Source organism: Drosophila kikkawai, chromosome 3L (assembly GCF_030179895.1).
Source record: "Drosophila kikkawai strain 14028-0561.14 chromosome 3L, DkikHiC1v2, whole genome shotgun sequence".
Classification (NCBI taxonomy): domain Eukaryota; kingdom Metazoa; phylum Arthropoda; class Insecta; order Diptera; family Drosophilidae; genus Drosophila; species Drosophila kikkawai.
The window spans coordinates 13,739,718-13,757,054 of NC_091730.1; the positions used below are offsets into that span (position 1 = coordinate 13,739,718).

Here is a 17,337-nt window from a genome sequence, read left to right on the forward strand (position 1 = left end):
TATTTTTTGATTTAAGTTTGGTTTACAGAAATATTTTACTATTTAAAATGGATTATATTTATATTATAATAATTGTATAATTCATATGAATATTAGTGCAAACTTCTAAGGAGTACGAATATTTCACACTCAGAGACACTAAATAGACAAATGCTTTCAATTACTTAAACGATGTCCTTAACTACATTATTACTCATACGCAGTGTGGGCTTTGTCCAAGTATTTGTGTATATCGTTGCAGTCCTGAAGCTTTAATATTATTCTAAAAAAAATAAATCCTATTTACTGTACTCTGTGATAAGAAATGCTAATAAAAAATCCCTCATGCAGACAGACAAAATCAAAGCAAATTTATTTAAAAAACTGTAAATCAGTAGCTTTTCATTACGCACTCAAGTGGTCTATAAACTGTTCCCATCATCTCCTCAACAATTGTGATTAGTTCAAGAGCAGGTCGAAGCAAAGATTCCAATGGAGATATGTAACTAATGTCGTGTCGCAGAAATGAGCTCCTAGATACCGGGAAACGCCAATGAGCGATCAATATGAGCCGTGGCATTCATTCCTCCCTGCCTTGCCATGCGTTTAAATTAAAAAACAATTAGAGACAAAGAAGGCTCGCAATCAGCAGCTGATAATCCGAATTCCGACCAAACTGTCATGTCAAAAAAATATACCGAGTTATATATATATACAATATATATATAGAGGGTCCGCTGACCAGGCTCCGATTAGAGAATATAAGGCAGTCCATTGTGGCCGGGTCCGCTAGTTTCACTTTCGACGTCCAACGCTGTTGAGCCGGGAGCTAACCCCAAAAACTTAAGGATGAAAGGTGCGTGCTTTACCCGAGAGACCTTAGAATCTTATCTAATTTTAATTGCGATACTTACGGCCTGTCGACGGCGGCGGCTTATCTGGTTGACAATTTTTAATTAACCGCTCTGACGAGAGCCCGGGGATGGGCCAACTATAAAAACGCAGAGCCTGCGATCGAAAGGGTTAGTACCGGAATTGGAACGTTCGCTTCAGTCGATTCTGCCAAGCGAATTAGTCACTATAAAACCAGGCCCAAGATGAGAGGTATGTAGGTGCAGGCCTCGGCCTCCGAAGATGGATCTATAACGCAGAGAAAGTTACCAGAAAGGTTTTACGAAGGCTTTTCAAAGTCTTTTTAGCAACAAATTACTAATATTGTTTTCACTTGGGGCTTAGTAAATTCAGCCAAAGTAAATAACCTTTAGGGAGGTCAGAAATATGATTAATGAATAGTTAAACGCTTTAAAGTCTATAAAATATGTATTCTAAATCCAATCCAAAGTTTTAAAAGAATATACATTTAGGGTAAACGACATCTTTATAATAAAGTTGGAATATGGTTTCAATAAAACATCATTAAGTGGGGTTTTGATTTAAATTTCTTAAATATTTTAACACCTTTTGAGGGTAGAGTCAGTAAGATTTAAGAACTAAAAATATTAAATATCCAATAATTAATTTTTGATTGATAAAAACACTTTACATTTAAAATCTAATCTGGTTTTGTGTGGATACTAATTTGTTGTATATAATTCCTTTACTCGCCAGGTTTCGATACGAGGATCTGTGCCCTAGTGGCCTGTCTTCTGCTGGCATCGCAGGCCAGCGGCTACACGATGGAGCAGATGTGTGCCCAGTGGTCGGGCACTGGATACGTGGGCAATCCGACCAACTGCCGTGCCTGGGGCTACTGCCAGGGCCAGAAGCTGGTCGGCTGGGGCACCTGTCCCGACGACTATATTTTCAACTCGCAGAAGGGTATCTGCGACTATCCCTACAGGACGGTCTGTGCCACCAGTGCCGTTCAGACATGCACGGCGGCCACCTCGCCCATGTATGTGGCCGATCCGAGCAACTGCACCCAGTATGGCTATTGTGACGGCAAGGGCTCCATCTCTTACGGCGACTGCGGTGTCGGCGGCGTCTACTCGGCCAGCAGCAGGTCATGCGTGTGGGGACCGGCCTGTCCGCAGAGCACCATCTGCCAGTTCATGTTGTCGGACATCTATGTGGGCGATCCGGACAACTGTGGCTCCTGGCTGAGCTGCAACAATGGCTATGGCACCCCGGGAACTTGTGGCTCCGGCCTGACCTATAACTTGGTCACCGGTAACTGCCAGAAGACGAATACGTGCAACGGAAATACCGATAGTGGTTCCTCCAACGGACAGTTCACCGTCGGAGATACAAGTTCTACCATCTGTAAAGATAAAACCAACGGATATGAAGCAGCACCTGCATTAACTGGCAAGTCCTATAGGTTCGTTAGCGATTTGACCACCTGCTATGGCTTCTACTACTGTGAGTCGGCTACTGCAGTTGGCGTTTGGAACCAGTGTCCCACCGGCACCCACTTCGATCCCACCATAGGCAAGTGCGTGTCGCCAGCCGCTTACGCTTGTCCCTACAACCGATGCGGCAACGTGAACTCCGTGTTCATGACCCGTTTGGGTACATCCTGCGAGGGCTACACGGTGTGCGCCAGCGGCGGAATTGGCTCCTGCCCCACCAAGAATCCTTACTACGACGAGGTCTACGACATTTGCACTGCCACCGCGCCTGGTTTCGCCATTTGCTCATAAGTTGTGTTTTCAACTATGTCAATTCCCCGTTAACCGGATGATAAATGAAATATCAATTAAAATAATAAATAACTTTGAGATAAGGGAAGGCTTTAAAAATCAATAAAAAAAAATTACGTTGGCTTCGACTAATCGGGATTCGCTTAAATAGGTTCATTAATTCTGTGGTTAATGGTTTCAATAAAAATATAACTAAGAGCTTTGAAAATAACAAAACTTAAACACTTTACGTTAAGAGAAATATCATTTAATAAGATAAATTAAAACATTGATTTTTAAATAATTTTAATAACTTTTAATTTTTGTAGACTTATTGTATTTTAGTTTAGTGGAGCTATTTCCTGACAATTATTAATTCTTTTCTAATGAAAATTAGAATTGTTAAATTTAAAAAAAATAGTAATTGTCTAATAATACACTTAAAATCAATTAGTAAGCATACAGTCATCACTTACTTATTAATATAAAGTGTTTTACAGGGGATTATCTTCTCTTAAACTAATTTTAAATCTTAATCGATATGGCCCTTACAGTCCCTATTTTTGAAGGACTAGAAATTAATTCACAAAGGAAGATCCCAATTTCAGGATTTCAGGCGTTTCTTGACTTTTTCATACATTTTTTTAAAGTATGTACATAATTAAATAAAGAAGTTTAAGCTTTGAAACTAATTATAAGGAAAATGAATGTCAGAATGAATATGAAATAGAATCTAGAATTTTGATGGATACAAAACATTCAATGAATCTTTTAAGATCTTTAACTTTCTGAGGTTCTAAAACTTAAATACTAGTAAAAAGTAATAAAAGGTATTAATGAATATGTATTATCCTATATATTTGATATTCTCTGGAGCTTAAAATTATTATAATACATATATTTTTCAAGCAATATTTATTCTTGAGCTTCGACTGTTTTATAGATGATATTTACAGGACGTGTACTTATAGAAACAAAAGAAATGTTGCTTTAATTTCATCTCTTCAACACCTTTAAAAATTGTTGCAAACTATTATTAAAGCCACAGAAAGCAATAAATATTTGATTCATGACTCAATGAGAATAAAAAACTGGGGAAGACGGCCATAAAAAATCAAATTGATATCACAAATAAACAAAAACATGTCAATAAGGCGGGGAATTCGATCTGTGGGCTCCTCGGATGTTCGAGAAGCCACCAGCAGCGCTTGACAGCCACTTTCAATGTCATCGCAGCGGATCCCATCGCAACATCTGCAATTTCCCTATCGACGGGTGGGGCCATTGATCGGCGCGATACCACCAGGAGGAGTCTCTTCTGCGAACGAGACAACGACAACGATGTTATTGCCGTGTAATTTACATTCGGCCCCGCTATCGTACATCAGAAAACCAGCGCTATCTCCGGGTTCTGATTGAGATAGTTGCGCTGACAAGGGGTTCCTGGGGCATGTGCATTTTGGAAATTGTTTTTCGGCGAACAAAAACGAGCAGAAAGGCCGTTGCATATTTAAAGGGCGGCAGCATCCGACGCTGCAGTATCAGTTTTGTTGTGGTTGCTGCCACCGTGAGATCGCAACGGAACGCTTCAGACACCAGGATATATATTAATTGAAGGATATACACCATGATGAGAGGTATTTGGACAGAATAGGATATTAGGATACTTTTATACTTCATAGTGCTTGGTTACGATTATTCTTAAATTGCACAGACTTTTGAAAAAATCCTTAATTCGAGTATTATTTTTAACTATATAATACAAGGATAGGAGCAAGTTTTGTTCCTAATCAGTTGTGACTTAAAACCAAGTTTCCTGTATTTTCTGTAATAAATTAATAAAAAATTATTATCTAAAATCTTGTAAATTCAACAAAATAATTTAATTGGATTTGTTGCTTTGATAACACTTAAACTTATATTCCTTATCACTTACCTTCGATCTTGCAGCCAGCGGTATCCTGTCGCTGCTGTTTGTGGCCAGCGCCTTGGGCGGCGTGATCGAGGACTTTGAGTACCTGTCGGTGGAGGATATGTGCGGACTGCTGCCGCAGGACACGAGCCTGTTGCGTCCCAGCACCTGCGACAACTGGGTACGGTGCCCCAACAGCCTGGAGGCTGCCGTGGAGCAGGGAGCCTGCGCTTCCGGTCTCTACTACGACAAGGACCTTGGTCGCTGCATCTTAGCTTCGAGTGCCAAGTGCCCCTACAAGGGCCTAGGTGCTACGGAGCAAGCGAAGAACTATTGCGCCAACGAGACGGACGGCTCCTTCGTGGTGGACCCCAGCAGCAGCGACTGCCGCGGCTACATCCTGTGCAAGAACGGCAAGCAGATCCGGGCCAACTGTCCCAATGAGCTGATCTTCCAGCCCACGTCCAGGTCCTGCGTGTACGAGACCCAGTACCACTGTCCGAAGAGCTCCACCAAGCGAAGCGATCCCGCCTGCCGCTCGCTGCCCAACAACACGCGCCTGGCCGATCCCGTCCATTGCGACCAGTACTACGAGTGCGTCAGCGATCTCCTGCACATCCGGTCCTGCCCAGCTCTGAGTGCCTACGATGCTGCTCTGGGTTACTGCGTGAATGTGTCTGAGGTGGCCTGCTACGAGACGGCCGCTCTGCCGGAGCCGGAGAACACCTTCTGCTTGGACGAAGCCACCGGATCCGCCCGCGTTGGCTACTTCGCCGACGATCTGTCCTGCGCCCACTACTACATCTGCAACAAACCCAAGGCCGGCAAGCACGACACGGAGCCCAGGCACCTGAGCTGCCCGCTGGGCCAGTACTTTGACTTCGAGAAGCTATCCTGCCGCGACCGCCTCAACGTGCGTTGCCAGCTGGACAGGTGCGTGGGCACCAACCTGACCTACGTGAACGTTGCGGGCGACTGTCAGAGCTATGGACGTTGCTCCGGTGGAGCGACCGTCAGCACCGGCCTTTGCCCGTCCGGCTATTACTTTGACGAGCGCAACCAAGGGTGCTCGTTGACCAACTACCACTACATCGCCTGCTCCGCCTAGGCCATGCACATCCACACCAACACCCAAACCCACACTCACTTCCAATTCCAATTAAAAATCAAATTTAAAACACTAATAAATCGATCCAAGTCATGGTGGAGGTCAAATGCATTGTAAGCTCGGTATTATTATGTTTCATTGGCGGGTCATTACTTATATTTTTTTAGTAAGACAGAGCTTTAGAAATGCTAAATATGTAACAAAATGTAATATTTGTTTAATGTAATTATGATTTATTTTATTACATTTAAAAATAAAATGAAAACAAAAAAGAAAAGAAATACTGATGGTAATGTTTTTTTAAAGAAAATGTTAAGAAGTCCTTCATCTAAAGTCCTTTGTTTATTTATTAAAAATATTTAAACATTTAAAAATGATGGAACGGAAATGTTTATTAGGGTAATCGAAAATGGGCGATAAAATTCTTGGCAACCCTTCTTCTTTGCTATCAAAACTCGCCACACACACTCTGAAATTTGTTGTTTTTGGCAATCTGTTTTCTTGACAGTTTGAGTACCGAAAAGTATTATCAGTTTTAATTAAAAGAGTACCCCAGGTGCCGGGTTCGTAGAATTCGACACCGATTCTAGATAGTCCATCGATAACAGATTTTCCATTCGCCGATCGCTTATTTCCGCATTTGCTTTGCGACGAACAACAGGTATCCAACATGCAAGACCAGTTTATATTTATTGAAAAAGTATTGGTTTGTGTTGAAACCACACCCTGCGTATGAGTGATTTATTTTTATAATATCTTACTAGGGGACGAACAAGAGGTCTCCAACATGCAAGAGCAAGTTATATATTGAAACAGATATTCAAATATTTATTTATAATAAAAACTTGGTAGGAAAATAAAAAAATCAAGCTGTATTTAAAATACACCCGGCGTATGAGTGATAAAATGGATTATACATTAATTTAATTATGTTTAATAATAATAATAATATAATTATTAAGAGATGATCAACAGGTCTACAAAATTCAAGAGCAGGTTTTTTTTGAAAATAAGTATTCAAACATTTATTTATAATAAAATCAAAAAGTAGAAAATAGAAATTTAAGTTGTATTGAAAACACACCTGGCGTATGAGTCATAAAATGCTTTATAAATGTGTGCTTATTTTAAATATTGATAAGCAGCCCGTCAGTGTTTGTATGTAAATAATTTCAAGATTAATTTTACAATGGTATAATTAAAATTATAAACAATGCAATAAATCATCTTTAAAATAAAATATTTTTGATATTTCTCCTTGATTTTTTCAATGCCTACTGTAGTATATATATATATTTATTATATTATTTTTATATATGGTATATATTACATTCTTAAATGGTTTAAAAATGGCTCTTCACCGCGACCATTGAGATCTGACATCCTGTTGAATAAGAAAATGTTGCATACCTCAGGGGTTTCAAAGTTCAAACCGCTTTTGAACCTGCTTCAACTCTCTAGAGTCTAGAACATAGTTAATGCCTATTTATATTATATATTTCTAATTTTATATGCCTGTAATATGCCCTAGTCTTTCTCTATTTTCCATACTGCAAGGGCGACTTGACCTTGTTCGGTCTCTCAAATTTTATAGTTCTCGAGATAGCGGCACAATTTGATTTGATTTGTTGGGTTCGTACTTTTCCATTCAGCAATTCTATTACCATGCTGCCGTCTTGGGTTTCCCCAACTAACCGAGAGCGTCACATGAATGGGGGTGATATATATAAGAGGCAGTGCCCTCACACTTTCCCCCAAAAAGATGTTCTTGAGTATGACATCATGGCTGTAGCGACCTATCGTGCCTTGTTTTCCCCCAATCGTTTCAAGGAAATCTAAGCCAAGCAGCGATCTGGTAACTTAATGGTTACTACCACTGATAGCAGCGCCTACATGGTGTACTTATATTTATTGCGGCAAGTGTCTAATTAAAAGTGATTGCGTTCAGGGCTCACGAGACCGAGCGGGTGGTGGTGCTATCATCACTCACCGCCGTCCGCTGCTCGATGGTCGTCGCCTCCGAAATTTCGCAGGCGGGAAAAGATACGGCCTCCGCTGTGCAGCGCTGTGTCAGCTCGTCGAAGTACTCATCCTGCGGACAGGTGCCCTGTCCAATCGTGACGCCGTCCTGGCAGATAGCATACCCGCGGCATCCGTCATCCGACTCGTTGGCCAGTTGAATGGTGCTGTTGCCTAGGCCGGCACATCGATCGTATTCACACTTCACCTTGGAGCGGGGCACACAGGCTCCGCCATCGGTGGCCACAAAAAACCTTTCGTTAGAGCACTCTCCATGCTCCAAGGCTATCTCTCCACTTTCCATTGCCCGGCAGTAATAGTAACCATTGCAGGTTTTGTTATCGGAAATAAAAACTCCCGCATCGGGACATACTCCCTCTGAGGCAATATCCGGCACTGGGGTGGCGGCGCACTCCACATCCTCTGGATAATCGCACTTGGCCGTCGAGGCACTGAAGTAGAAAGTGCCCGGGCAGGTGCCATTTATCACCTGCGAGTCCCAGCACATCTGCCAGCCATTGCAGTTTGTGGTGTCCTTGATGAAAACGCCGTCCGGCAGAATGTTGCAGTAGCTGTCCGGATCCATCTTCTTGGGACATGGGAAATTTCTAATGCAGTCCTCCGTTCCCGGATTGAAGTTCATTCCCTGGTTGCAGACACCGTGCGTTCCCTTTCCGTTTTGGCAGTAGTAATAGCCATTGCAGGAGTAAGGATCTTCCGTGAAACCGTTGGACACCGCTGCACAGGGATCGCTGGACAGACACTTGACGCTATCGGAGCTGAGGCACTCCTCGCTTTCCCTGTCATAAAAGAGTCCAGCGTCGCAGGTCCCACTCACCGGCTGTCCATCGATGCACTGAATCCAAGCATTGCAGGCTCGCGGATCGTTCATCTTGGTTCCACTGACCACCAGAGAGCAGATTACAGAGGGGTCAAAGGTGGCGGAGCTTAGGGAAATCATGGCTAGGCCAAAAAGCAACAGAACCCCAGTAGCTGTTTTCAAAATATATATATTAATAAACTTAAAAGAAAATATATATTTAGATGTGGCTACTTACTCATCCTGCTTTGAGTATATACAACTTTTAAATAAATAAAATTAAATATTATTTCCAGCCTTCAGCGGCAACCGGCCGTAAGAACGTCTAACTGGGCGCCGTCCAACTTTAACATTAAATATATACCCGAAGACAACACTCCACATTGCGTGTTGCTTTGGGCCATTCCAAAAGGTCTATAAATTTGGCAGCATTACCTTAGAGCCACAACTGTCGTCAGTGGCTAAAAGCGGGGCATAGTGAATTCATATTTCGGTTTTATCACTTTTTGTTAAAGCCAAATTTGACAAGTGATAAATTTGGTCACCGGCACTGCGCAGCACAATTAAAATTGTTTATTTTTTTAGGCAATAAGATAAGCAATATTCAAAACTATGGAGAAATGTATCAACTTGTTGTTTTTAACAATATTTGGGTATACATTTTATAGAAATATTAACACCTTTTAGCTGATTTCTAAATTATAAATAATAAAGCAAATTATTCTCTTTATCTTCAAAGTCCGAAGCTGATAAGAGTGCTGCATACGACATAATGGTATTAATAGACTGCGATGACCAATTTCTTCTAGAATAAATATGATTTTGGAATTTGAACGCTTCCATTAATATAAAAATTAACAATAAATTTTAGATCTTGAATGGAAATCTAATCCATTATTTAATTTATGAAAGCCTATTGACTTTTAGTGTAATTTCAATTAGGTAAAAAAGCAACTTGTAATTCAATTGAGAGCTTGTTAAGATTATTCTAATCTTTTGTGGTTAATAATCTGAGTTGTCAAACTATAATCTAAAGTATTAGGTAAAGATTTTTGTTGATTTATTTAGATTTATTCCGTAAAATTAAAATTAAGTACAATTATTTAATCCTTACAAAAATATATGTATGGCTACAAGTTATCACTGTAAAGATAAATAAATCTGCGTCAGCTTATTAAGTTTTATAGCTTCCGATAATAATGATAGTCAAACAATATCCAATTTTTTCTATGCTAAGTTTGTACTTTTCCATTTGAGCATTTTTATTAGCCAGCTGCTTTCAATTGCTTCCCAAATGTCTGCTGATTTCACCTCCATCAATATGAATGGGGCCATAAGCAGCTGAACAATATGAGTTTTTTTGAGTATGACATCATGGTAACATTCTATGTCCTCCAATCGATTCAAAGAAATCTAAGCCAAGCCAAGTGATCTGGTAACTTAATCGTTGTTGCGAATGATAACAACGCCTGATGGGCTCATACTTATTGCGGCAACTACGAGAGAGAGCCAAGGGTCTAATTAAAACTGATTACGCTCGAGGGTCACGAGACCATTATTTTTTGTAGATAATGATGGCACACTATCGACTTCCGATCAGGGATCGATAAATATAGAGTGGGAAGAGACCACACTTACGCCTTGAAGGGTCTATAAATTTTGCATACACTACCTTAGAGTCGAAACTGTCGTAAGTGTCTAAAATCGGAGCATAAACAAAAAATTTATTGGCTTCTTTTATCAAAATTTTGTAAAGCCTACTTTGACAGGTGATAAGTTGGGTTTGGTGGCAAAAGTGCAAAGTGCAGAGGTAAGAAGATTGATTCGAGGCATTGTCTTATTTCTATAATTAAATATTAAATATCTACGGCCAAAGTTGATAATTTAGCTAATCACGAAATTATTTTATTTATAAAATGCAATGACTAATTTCAGGAATACGCCTATTTGTGAAATTTGAGGACTATAATTGAAGTTTTTAGATTACTGCTTTTAACAACATTATAATCCATAAAAGTCAACTGAGTCACAGTTTTGGAAAATTCGATAAGGGTAATAAACAAAATCGAAAAGCTATTAAATAATACTTAAGATTATTTTAATCTTTCGTTTATTATCTGATTTTTGGAAAATAAATCTAATATAAGTATATTTCTTAGAAAAAGGTGGTTTACTTTTAAATTGAAAGAATTTTTGTTGGTACATTTAATCTTATCATATTTTCTTTTATAAACATTTTTTGGTAACTTCTTTTAATTGATTTATTGTCTTTTTTAGAGAGCAAGGGTTAGGTTTTTGTTGAACATTTAATGAAAGTGAATTCTAACACATCAATATTTTATAAATTATTTAAGCTACAGCTTCCTATGTTTAAAGGTCTTTTAAGTTAAAATATTATATTATTATGTTAATAATTGCTCTATTAACTGAATGTAACTCCACTTTCTGCTAAAAAGTTCCCAGAATTCTGGGGAAATGCTCATGGCACTACCTTGTTGACCAGCTGTCCGAAGAGTAGCCATCGATCATGCAAAAATAGAAATTATTCCAGCCCGTGGTGGCCAAAAAATCCCATACATCACCAGGTCAAAGACGTGTCGTCGATCAATTCGGACATCCAAGTGGATCGCAGATAAGGATACGGCCGGGCTCCAAATAAAAGCCCAGGGAAGGCCGCCACCAAAGAACAGTATTCAACTAGGAGCTACTAGAAACCAAACAGCAGAATAATGGGTGGGTGTCCAACTGAATCTTCCAGAAAAATATGAAAAAATAATATTGTATATGCATTATTTCCAGGTGGACTTAAAGGATCCATCATTGCCGCCATGGCGCTGCTGCTCGCCTGTGCCGCCCCTGCTTCCGCCGATGTAAATGTGACCGCCTTGTGCCTGCTGGTCAACAATGGCGTCTACGTGGCCAGCCAGACGGACTGCACCACGTACTACCAGTGCCTGGGATCGGGTCCCACGGCCATGTCCTGCCCCACCGGCTATTACTTCGACAAGAATGCGCAGCAGTGTTCGGCCTCCGTTCCGAGCACTTGCACAATCAGCAGCAATCCCTGCGAGGGCAAGGCGGTCGGCACCTTCGCTCCCTCCAGTGCCTCCTGCGGCGGTTACTACTATTGCGGCGCCTCCGGAGCGTTGAGCGGTCGCTGTCCCAGCGGCGAAAACTTCAACCCCACGACCATGGCCTGCGTGTACTCGAACCAGTACCCCTGCCAGGAGTCTGCCGCCACCGAAAACGGCAGTGGAGGCACCGTCACCTCCTCCGTGGCTCTCAATCTGTGCAATCTCGTTGAGAATGGCATCTATTTCGGAAGCCCCAGCAGCTGCTCCGGCTGGAATTATTGCCAGGATAACGTCCTGCACTCGGGCACCTGCGATACTGGATATGTTTTCAACGTTCAGCAGAAGAACTGCGGCTACCAGCAGTCCACCTCCTGCTCCCAGGTCACCAACGATCCCTCGCTGACGGGCACCGAGGTACCGACCACCTGCACCCAGTCGGGCTCCGTGAAGGCGGCCACCGCCTGCAATCAGTACTACCAGTGCACGCCGAGCCTCAACTACCAGCTTATGACCTGCCAGACGGGCTACTTCTTTGACACCATCTCGCAGGTGTGCGTGGTGAGGACGCAGGCGAGGAACGACTGCGATCGGTGTGTCGGCACAACGGCCACCTTCGTGAACGCCTATTCGACCAGCAACTGCTCCGATTACCTGTACTGCGTTAATGGAGTTCAAAAGGCCGTGGAGACCTGTCCCATTAATTACTATTTCAACGAGAATACAGGCAGTTGCTCCAACTCCGTGGAACCGCAGTTCCTGTGCTGCAATCCCACGGGAAGCACTGGCCAGGCCACCACCAGCGGAACCACCAGCGGAACCACCGCCAGCGGCACCACTGCCAGCGGCACCACCAGCGGCACCACCGCTGGAACTACCGCCGGAACCACAGCCAAGCCGGATGCCACCACCGGCACCACCGCTACCACGGCCGCGAAATAGTTCGAACAGTTTTATATTTTATGTACTGTAACATATATCCTTGCAATCAAATAAAGAACAAAAATACAAGAAGATGTAATAAACTGCAGAGAAAGGTGATTCAGTCTCCACTACTAGAGTCTCTTCTGATATTCTAGCCTTTATGTACATAAATAAGTCCTTAAAATGATATTGATTGAATAAAATCTGATCTAAAGTCACCTCCTTAGGAATCTTCTCTTCTAGATCCATTTTGAAATAGAAATCCAGCTGCTATACTTGTTAACATTTTATTATATTATAATATTGTTACCAGAAAAAGGTACAGTAGTGTATTTATTTTACACACATTTTAAATAAAACTTTCCTAAAGGACATCTGGCTTTTCTAATATGTATTCTTACACTGCTACTTAGAAGATATTTTTGCTAAGCAAAATAAGTATAATTTACTAATTCGAACCTAAATGATAATGTATTAACACCTTAATTGTAAACTAACTTATACGTATCACAATTTATAGCTTAGAATTCTAGGATCTCCCCCCTCAGAAATTAAACTAAATAAAGCTACCCCTCCTATAAAATCCCAACCTTGACAGTTAAATGAACTCAACAGGAAAATGTTGTGGTAGCTTTCAAGGAATATCTTTTAGACCAACGATAAAGTTGTCGCCGTACACATTGTGGTTACTTCTTTTAATTATTAAGTTGCGGAACAGATATAAATGAACAGCGATAGTGTCTGGCATTGGTGGCCCAAAAGCTTAAATTTAATTAAAGTTGGTAAGTTAACCAACAGACAAGATGTTACCCGCGTATCAGGCCGAATAAATATAAAATTTAATCATGTTCTTTATGTGTGTCTGCAATTCCTGAGAAGCGCGAGCTTATCTGCGGCCAATTTACGATCTAGATGGCCAAGTTTGAGGGGCAGGCCTATAAAAACCAGGCGCTGGAAAACCTACGACATCAGTCTTCGGCAACCTTTCGTTGGCCAATACAAGTTCCCGAGTTATCCGTTATTAACCAATAGCAATGACAGGCAAGTGTTTGAGGCCGATCCGATCTCCGAAATCCGCGGCTTTTGCTAACCTGGGAATTGTGATTTGCAGGAAAACTCCTTCTGGCAACGGTCCTGTGCCTGATGGGCGGCAGCGCCCTGGGCGACCAGATTCTCGAGGGCAACTACAACGTCACTGCTTTCTGCACCTCCGTTAAACCCGGAACCCAGCTGGGCAGCATTACGTCCTGCAACTACTACTACGTCTGCTCGAGCACCGGACCCGTTCTCACCCAGTGCCAGAGCGGCTATGCCTACGACTATGCCAAGAGCACCTGTGCTCCGGAGGGCCAGGTGAGCTGCTTCTGGGGCGTTGAGAACCCGTGCGCCGGCCAGAACGGCACCTGGGTGCCCAACACCGCCGTCTGCGGTGGCTACTTCTGGTGCTTGAACGGCGCTAAGGCAGGATCCGGCAATTGCAAGACTAACCAGAAGTTTGATTCGAGCTCAAGGCAGTGCGTCTGGGGTAGCTGCAACAGCAATCTGGTCGAGAGCGATGAGCCAAACCTAAGCAGCCTGTGCGAGGTGGTGCCACCCGGCGTCTACTTCGGCGATACTGAGAACTGCAACATGTGGAACTACTGCCTCAGCTCCAGCACTGGTGTCACCTTGATGACCGGCACTTGCACGGCGAATTCCAAGACTGTGAGTAATCTACCATTTTTTAAATTAAGACTTGAGGGGAGTAGATAGATTCAAGTTTAATACGATGTCTCAAACATTTTGTCGATTTACCAAACCACTTACCCTAAAGTATGCTACTCTACTTAGATGATATTATCCTTTAGCTACGATCAAACTGGGTCACTAATTGATCTTGCCTTCCTCTGATAGGCCTTCAACGTTAACACCGGAAATTGCGACTACGTCTCCACGAGCGTTTGCAGCCGTGTGACCGACAACCCGCTGAGCCAAGTCGCCGGCAGTTGCACAACGTCTGGCGCCGTAAAGCCCGACGCCACTGTTTGCGGACAGTACTATCAGTGCAAGAACCAACAGTGGGTCGGAGTGGCCTGCCCCACCAACTACTACTTCGATCTGACCTCTAACCTCTGCCAGCCGCGCCAGACGGCAACTCCAGTTGCGGGCTGCAATCGTTGCCAATATGCCGACACGAAGTGGGTGAACGCCGTCGATGACAGTAACTGCGCCAACTACTATTTCTGCAACAGCAACGGCATTGGCAGCCCGGTCTCGTGCCCCACCTCCTACTACTTTAACGAGCAGATCCAGGGTTGCGTCTCCGACGACACACTGTCCACCTACGCATCCACCAACGGTGCCTGCAAGGGAGCCACCGCCGCTGATAATACTAGTACAACGGTTAAGGACGATGACGCTGGCACTGGCGGCGACACTGGCACCGGTGGCGATGATGACACTGGTACCGGTGGCGATGATGACACTGGTACCGGTGGCGATGATGACACTGGTACCGGTGGCGATGATGACACTGGCACCGGTGACGATGATGACACTGGCACTGGCACCGAGGACGACGATGCGGCTGGCAAAGCAATTAAGCACTAAGCGAGGAGGCTGCTCCAGCAGGTACGGAAATGGAACTCAACACAGGACAATGTGCAAAGAAAATAATACCCTTAAATCTATATATTTTTACCATGTAGTATTCAGTTTATATAAATCGCAATAAATCGATGTTCGCAAGCAAATGATTTGATTGTTTCTGATAAGTGAGCAAAGCCCTATTTCGATAACGAGTTAGGAAACACCCCAGAAAATAGAAAGCGTGAAAGAAAAAGAAAACAAGTCAATAAATTGTGTTCATAAGCAAATGACACGATTACCTATAATTGGGGTCTTAGGGAAACTCCAGTTAATTGATTGCAAATGGCTTTTGTACCCTCACCAATTTTAGAAAAGAAATGAATATTTGTGATGATTAATTTATTTAAATATGTGGCATTATCAGTGGTCGATCTGCCAGATATTTTTAGAAATGAACATGTAGTTTTGTCCACACTTGCTTCTTTTATAGAACCTTATCTTAGGGAATTCTTTAAAAAAACAGCAGAACATTCAAATATCACTGATTGCAAACACAACTTTTCGATTAGCCTTTGACAATAAGGGGCACACCCCTGGGATCGACCTTATAAAAGGGTAGGCAATTAAAGGCCCGAACCACTAGCATAGGAATTTTGGAGAAGCAAAGAACCAGCATCAGATTGAAACTTAAGCAAGACATCACTACCATGCAATGCTCCTGGGCATTAGTTTTGGGACTGAGCATCGGCTTCCACTTGGGAGCGGGTCACTCCGTGGACAGAAGTTGGGAACTGCCAAAAGTTCGGGTTACCGTGGGTGATATTAGCCATGTGAGTATGAAAATAAAACACGTATTTCTATGATTTAAGCTTAAAAATAATAATAGTCGAAGTTTTGTTGAAATTTTTTAATTTGTATTAATAATATTCTTAGAACTATATTTTGTTCATAATGTTTTTTATCCATCTGATGCCTCTTAAACTAGTTGGAAATTTTAGAGCTTAAGAAGTGCCCGTGCTTTGAGCGGAAATTCTTATTCTTTTTTTTCTGCACACTTAAATAAAAACATTTTTCTATATTTAAAAAAATCCCCCTAGAAATTCCCAACTTGTTCTGGCACCCCTGGAATGGAATTTTTGTTATAACATTCATATGTGCTATTGAATATTTAGATATTCTATAAAGAACACTGTATTAAGGAATATTTTATTAAATTAAAGGGCTTATTCCCTCTTTTAGATCTGCGTAGGCAGGCAGGAGGGCGAGCTGGTGTCCCATCCGTTAGACTGCAATGGCTACTTTTCGTGCTCGCGTGTACCCACGTTGCTTTATTGCAACCAGGGACTCCACTTCGATAGCGAGCGTAGGATCTGCGATATTCCAGAGAAAGCCAAGTGCCGGCCACGCGATACTAGTAGCAACGAGCTAAACTGGTGGTCGTCTCACAAGCCGCGTCCCGTCTTCGTGGCCGTTGATGTGGTTAGTGGCCAGCCGGTGAATCCCATGGAGAAGTACGATCCGGAGCATATGGAATGCCGGCACTACGGAGCCTACTTCCTGCCCCATCCCACAAATTGCCGGCTGTACTTCATCTGCGCCTACGGCCACCTGCACCGTCATCAGTGTGGGCATGGCACCTGGTGGAACTTTGAGGTGTCCGAGTGTCAATTGGGCAATGAGGTCGTGTGCTACGGCGACTCTCGAGTTCCAGAGCTCCTAACGGATATACAGACGCCGTTCATTGAGGGCACCACCACACCCAGCAGCGATGCTCCTGTGACCGTCTGCTACATCGTCGGATCAAGTGGAATCAGCACCTTGCCGCAATTCACGGGAATGGAACCAGAGGTCAGCGAAGTCACTGTAGCCGTAGAAGTGACTCCGGCGACGGCAGCTTCACCGCCGCGTGCCGAGTCCACCACTGCCCTGACCTGTCCATCTACCATGCAGAGCTACATGTCGCATCCGGAGGACTGCAGCAAATACTACATTTGCATCAGCGGCATGCCGGTGCTGACCTCCTGTCCCAAGGGCCTCTTCTGGGACCAGAAGTCCGGCTACTGCGACATGGAGAAGAAAGTCAAGTGCTTCCAGAAGTGATTAATAAACAGCAGCTACAGTTCGTTTAATGGAGTTTCATTTTAAACAATTTTAATATTAACAATTTGGGAAGTGTTCTTACGAAAACTATTTAAATTTATTTAAAATCTGGCGCTTAAGAGTAGACTATATAATTTAATAGTTGTTCAGAGTTTGCACATAGCCAACAACAATAATTCAACGAATAGCTCTTTTACAATATTTATTAAAATTTT

At 42.6% G+C, this 17,337-nt stretch overlaps 6 protein-coding genes across 7 annotated transcripts; 5 read left to right on the top strand and 1 right to left on the bottom strand.

The window, feature by feature from the left end:
• The first annotated feature begins 794 nt into the window (after positions 1–794).
• Positions 795–2,704, top strand: LOC108075023 (peritrophin-44). 2 transcript variants are annotated; one of them, XM_017167277.2, is made up of 2 exons: positions 795–835; positions 1,588–2,704. In XM_017167277.2, exons 1-2 carry the CDS (start codon positions 829–831, stop codon positions 2,619–2,621), a joined length of 1,041 nt encoding a protein of 346 aa, XP_017022766.1. In that variant the 5' UTR covers positions 795–828; the 3' UTR covers positions 2,622–2,704. The 2 variants fall into 2 exon arrangements, with proteins under 2 accessions (XP_017022766.1, XP_017022765.1); XM_017167276.2 differs by lacking the exon at positions 795–835 and adding an exon at positions 1,019–1,083.
• Positions 2,705–4,148: 1,444 nt separating this feature from the next.
• LOC108075022 (peritrophin-48) lies at positions 4,149–5,759 on the top strand. Its single transcript, XM_017167274.2, has 2 exons — positions 4,149–4,237; positions 4,551–5,759. Exons 1-2 carry the CDS (start codon positions 4,228–4,230, stop codon positions 5,618–5,620), a joined length of 1,080 nt encoding a protein of 359 aa, XP_017022763.1. The 5' UTR covers positions 4,149–4,227; the 3' UTR covers positions 5,621–5,759.
• A 1,755-nt stretch (positions 5,760–7,514) lies between these two features.
• LOC108074988 (peritrophin-44) lies at positions 7,515–8,772 on the bottom strand. Its single transcript, XM_017167219.2, has 2 exons — positions 8,698–8,772; positions 7,515–8,632 (listed from the first exon to the last, which is right to left on the bottom strand). Exons 1-2 carry the CDS (start codon positions 8,699–8,701, stop codon positions 7,572–7,574), a joined length of 1,065 nt encoding a protein of 354 aa, XP_017022708.1. The 5' UTR covers positions 8,702–8,772; the 3' UTR covers positions 7,515–7,571.
• Positions 8,773–11,133: 2,361 nt separating this feature from the next.
• LOC108074987 (peritrophin-48) lies at positions 11,134–12,510 on the top strand. Its single transcript, XM_017167218.2, has 2 exons — positions 11,134–11,192; positions 11,259–12,510. The coding sequence occupies exons 1-2, from the start codon at positions 11,189–11,191 to the stop codon at positions 12,470–12,472; spliced, it is 1,218 nt and encodes a 405-aa protein (XP_017022707.1). The 5' UTR covers positions 11,134–11,188; the 3' UTR covers positions 12,473–12,510.
• Positions 12,511–13,413: 903 nt separating this feature from the next.
• LOC108075016 (peritrophin-48) lies at positions 13,414–15,177 on the top strand. The gene is made up of 3 exons (XM_017167267.3): positions 13,414–13,495; positions 13,566–14,158; positions 14,348–15,177. The coding sequence occupies exons 1-3, from the start codon at positions 13,489–13,491 to the stop codon at positions 15,041–15,043; spliced, it is 1,296 nt and encodes a 431-aa protein (XP_017022756.1). The 5' UTR covers positions 13,414–13,488; the 3' UTR covers positions 15,044–15,177.
• A 503-nt stretch (positions 15,178–15,680) lies between these two features.
• On the top strand, positions 15,681–17,132 carry obst-F (obstructor-F). The gene is made up of 2 exons (XM_017167280.2): positions 15,681–15,852; positions 16,262–17,132. The coding sequence occupies exons 1-2, from the start codon at positions 15,730–15,732 to the stop codon at positions 17,120–17,122; spliced, it is 984 nt and encodes a 327-aa protein (XP_017022769.1). The 5' UTR covers positions 15,681–15,729; the 3' UTR covers positions 17,123–17,132.
• Positions 17,133–17,337: the final 205 nt, after the last annotated feature.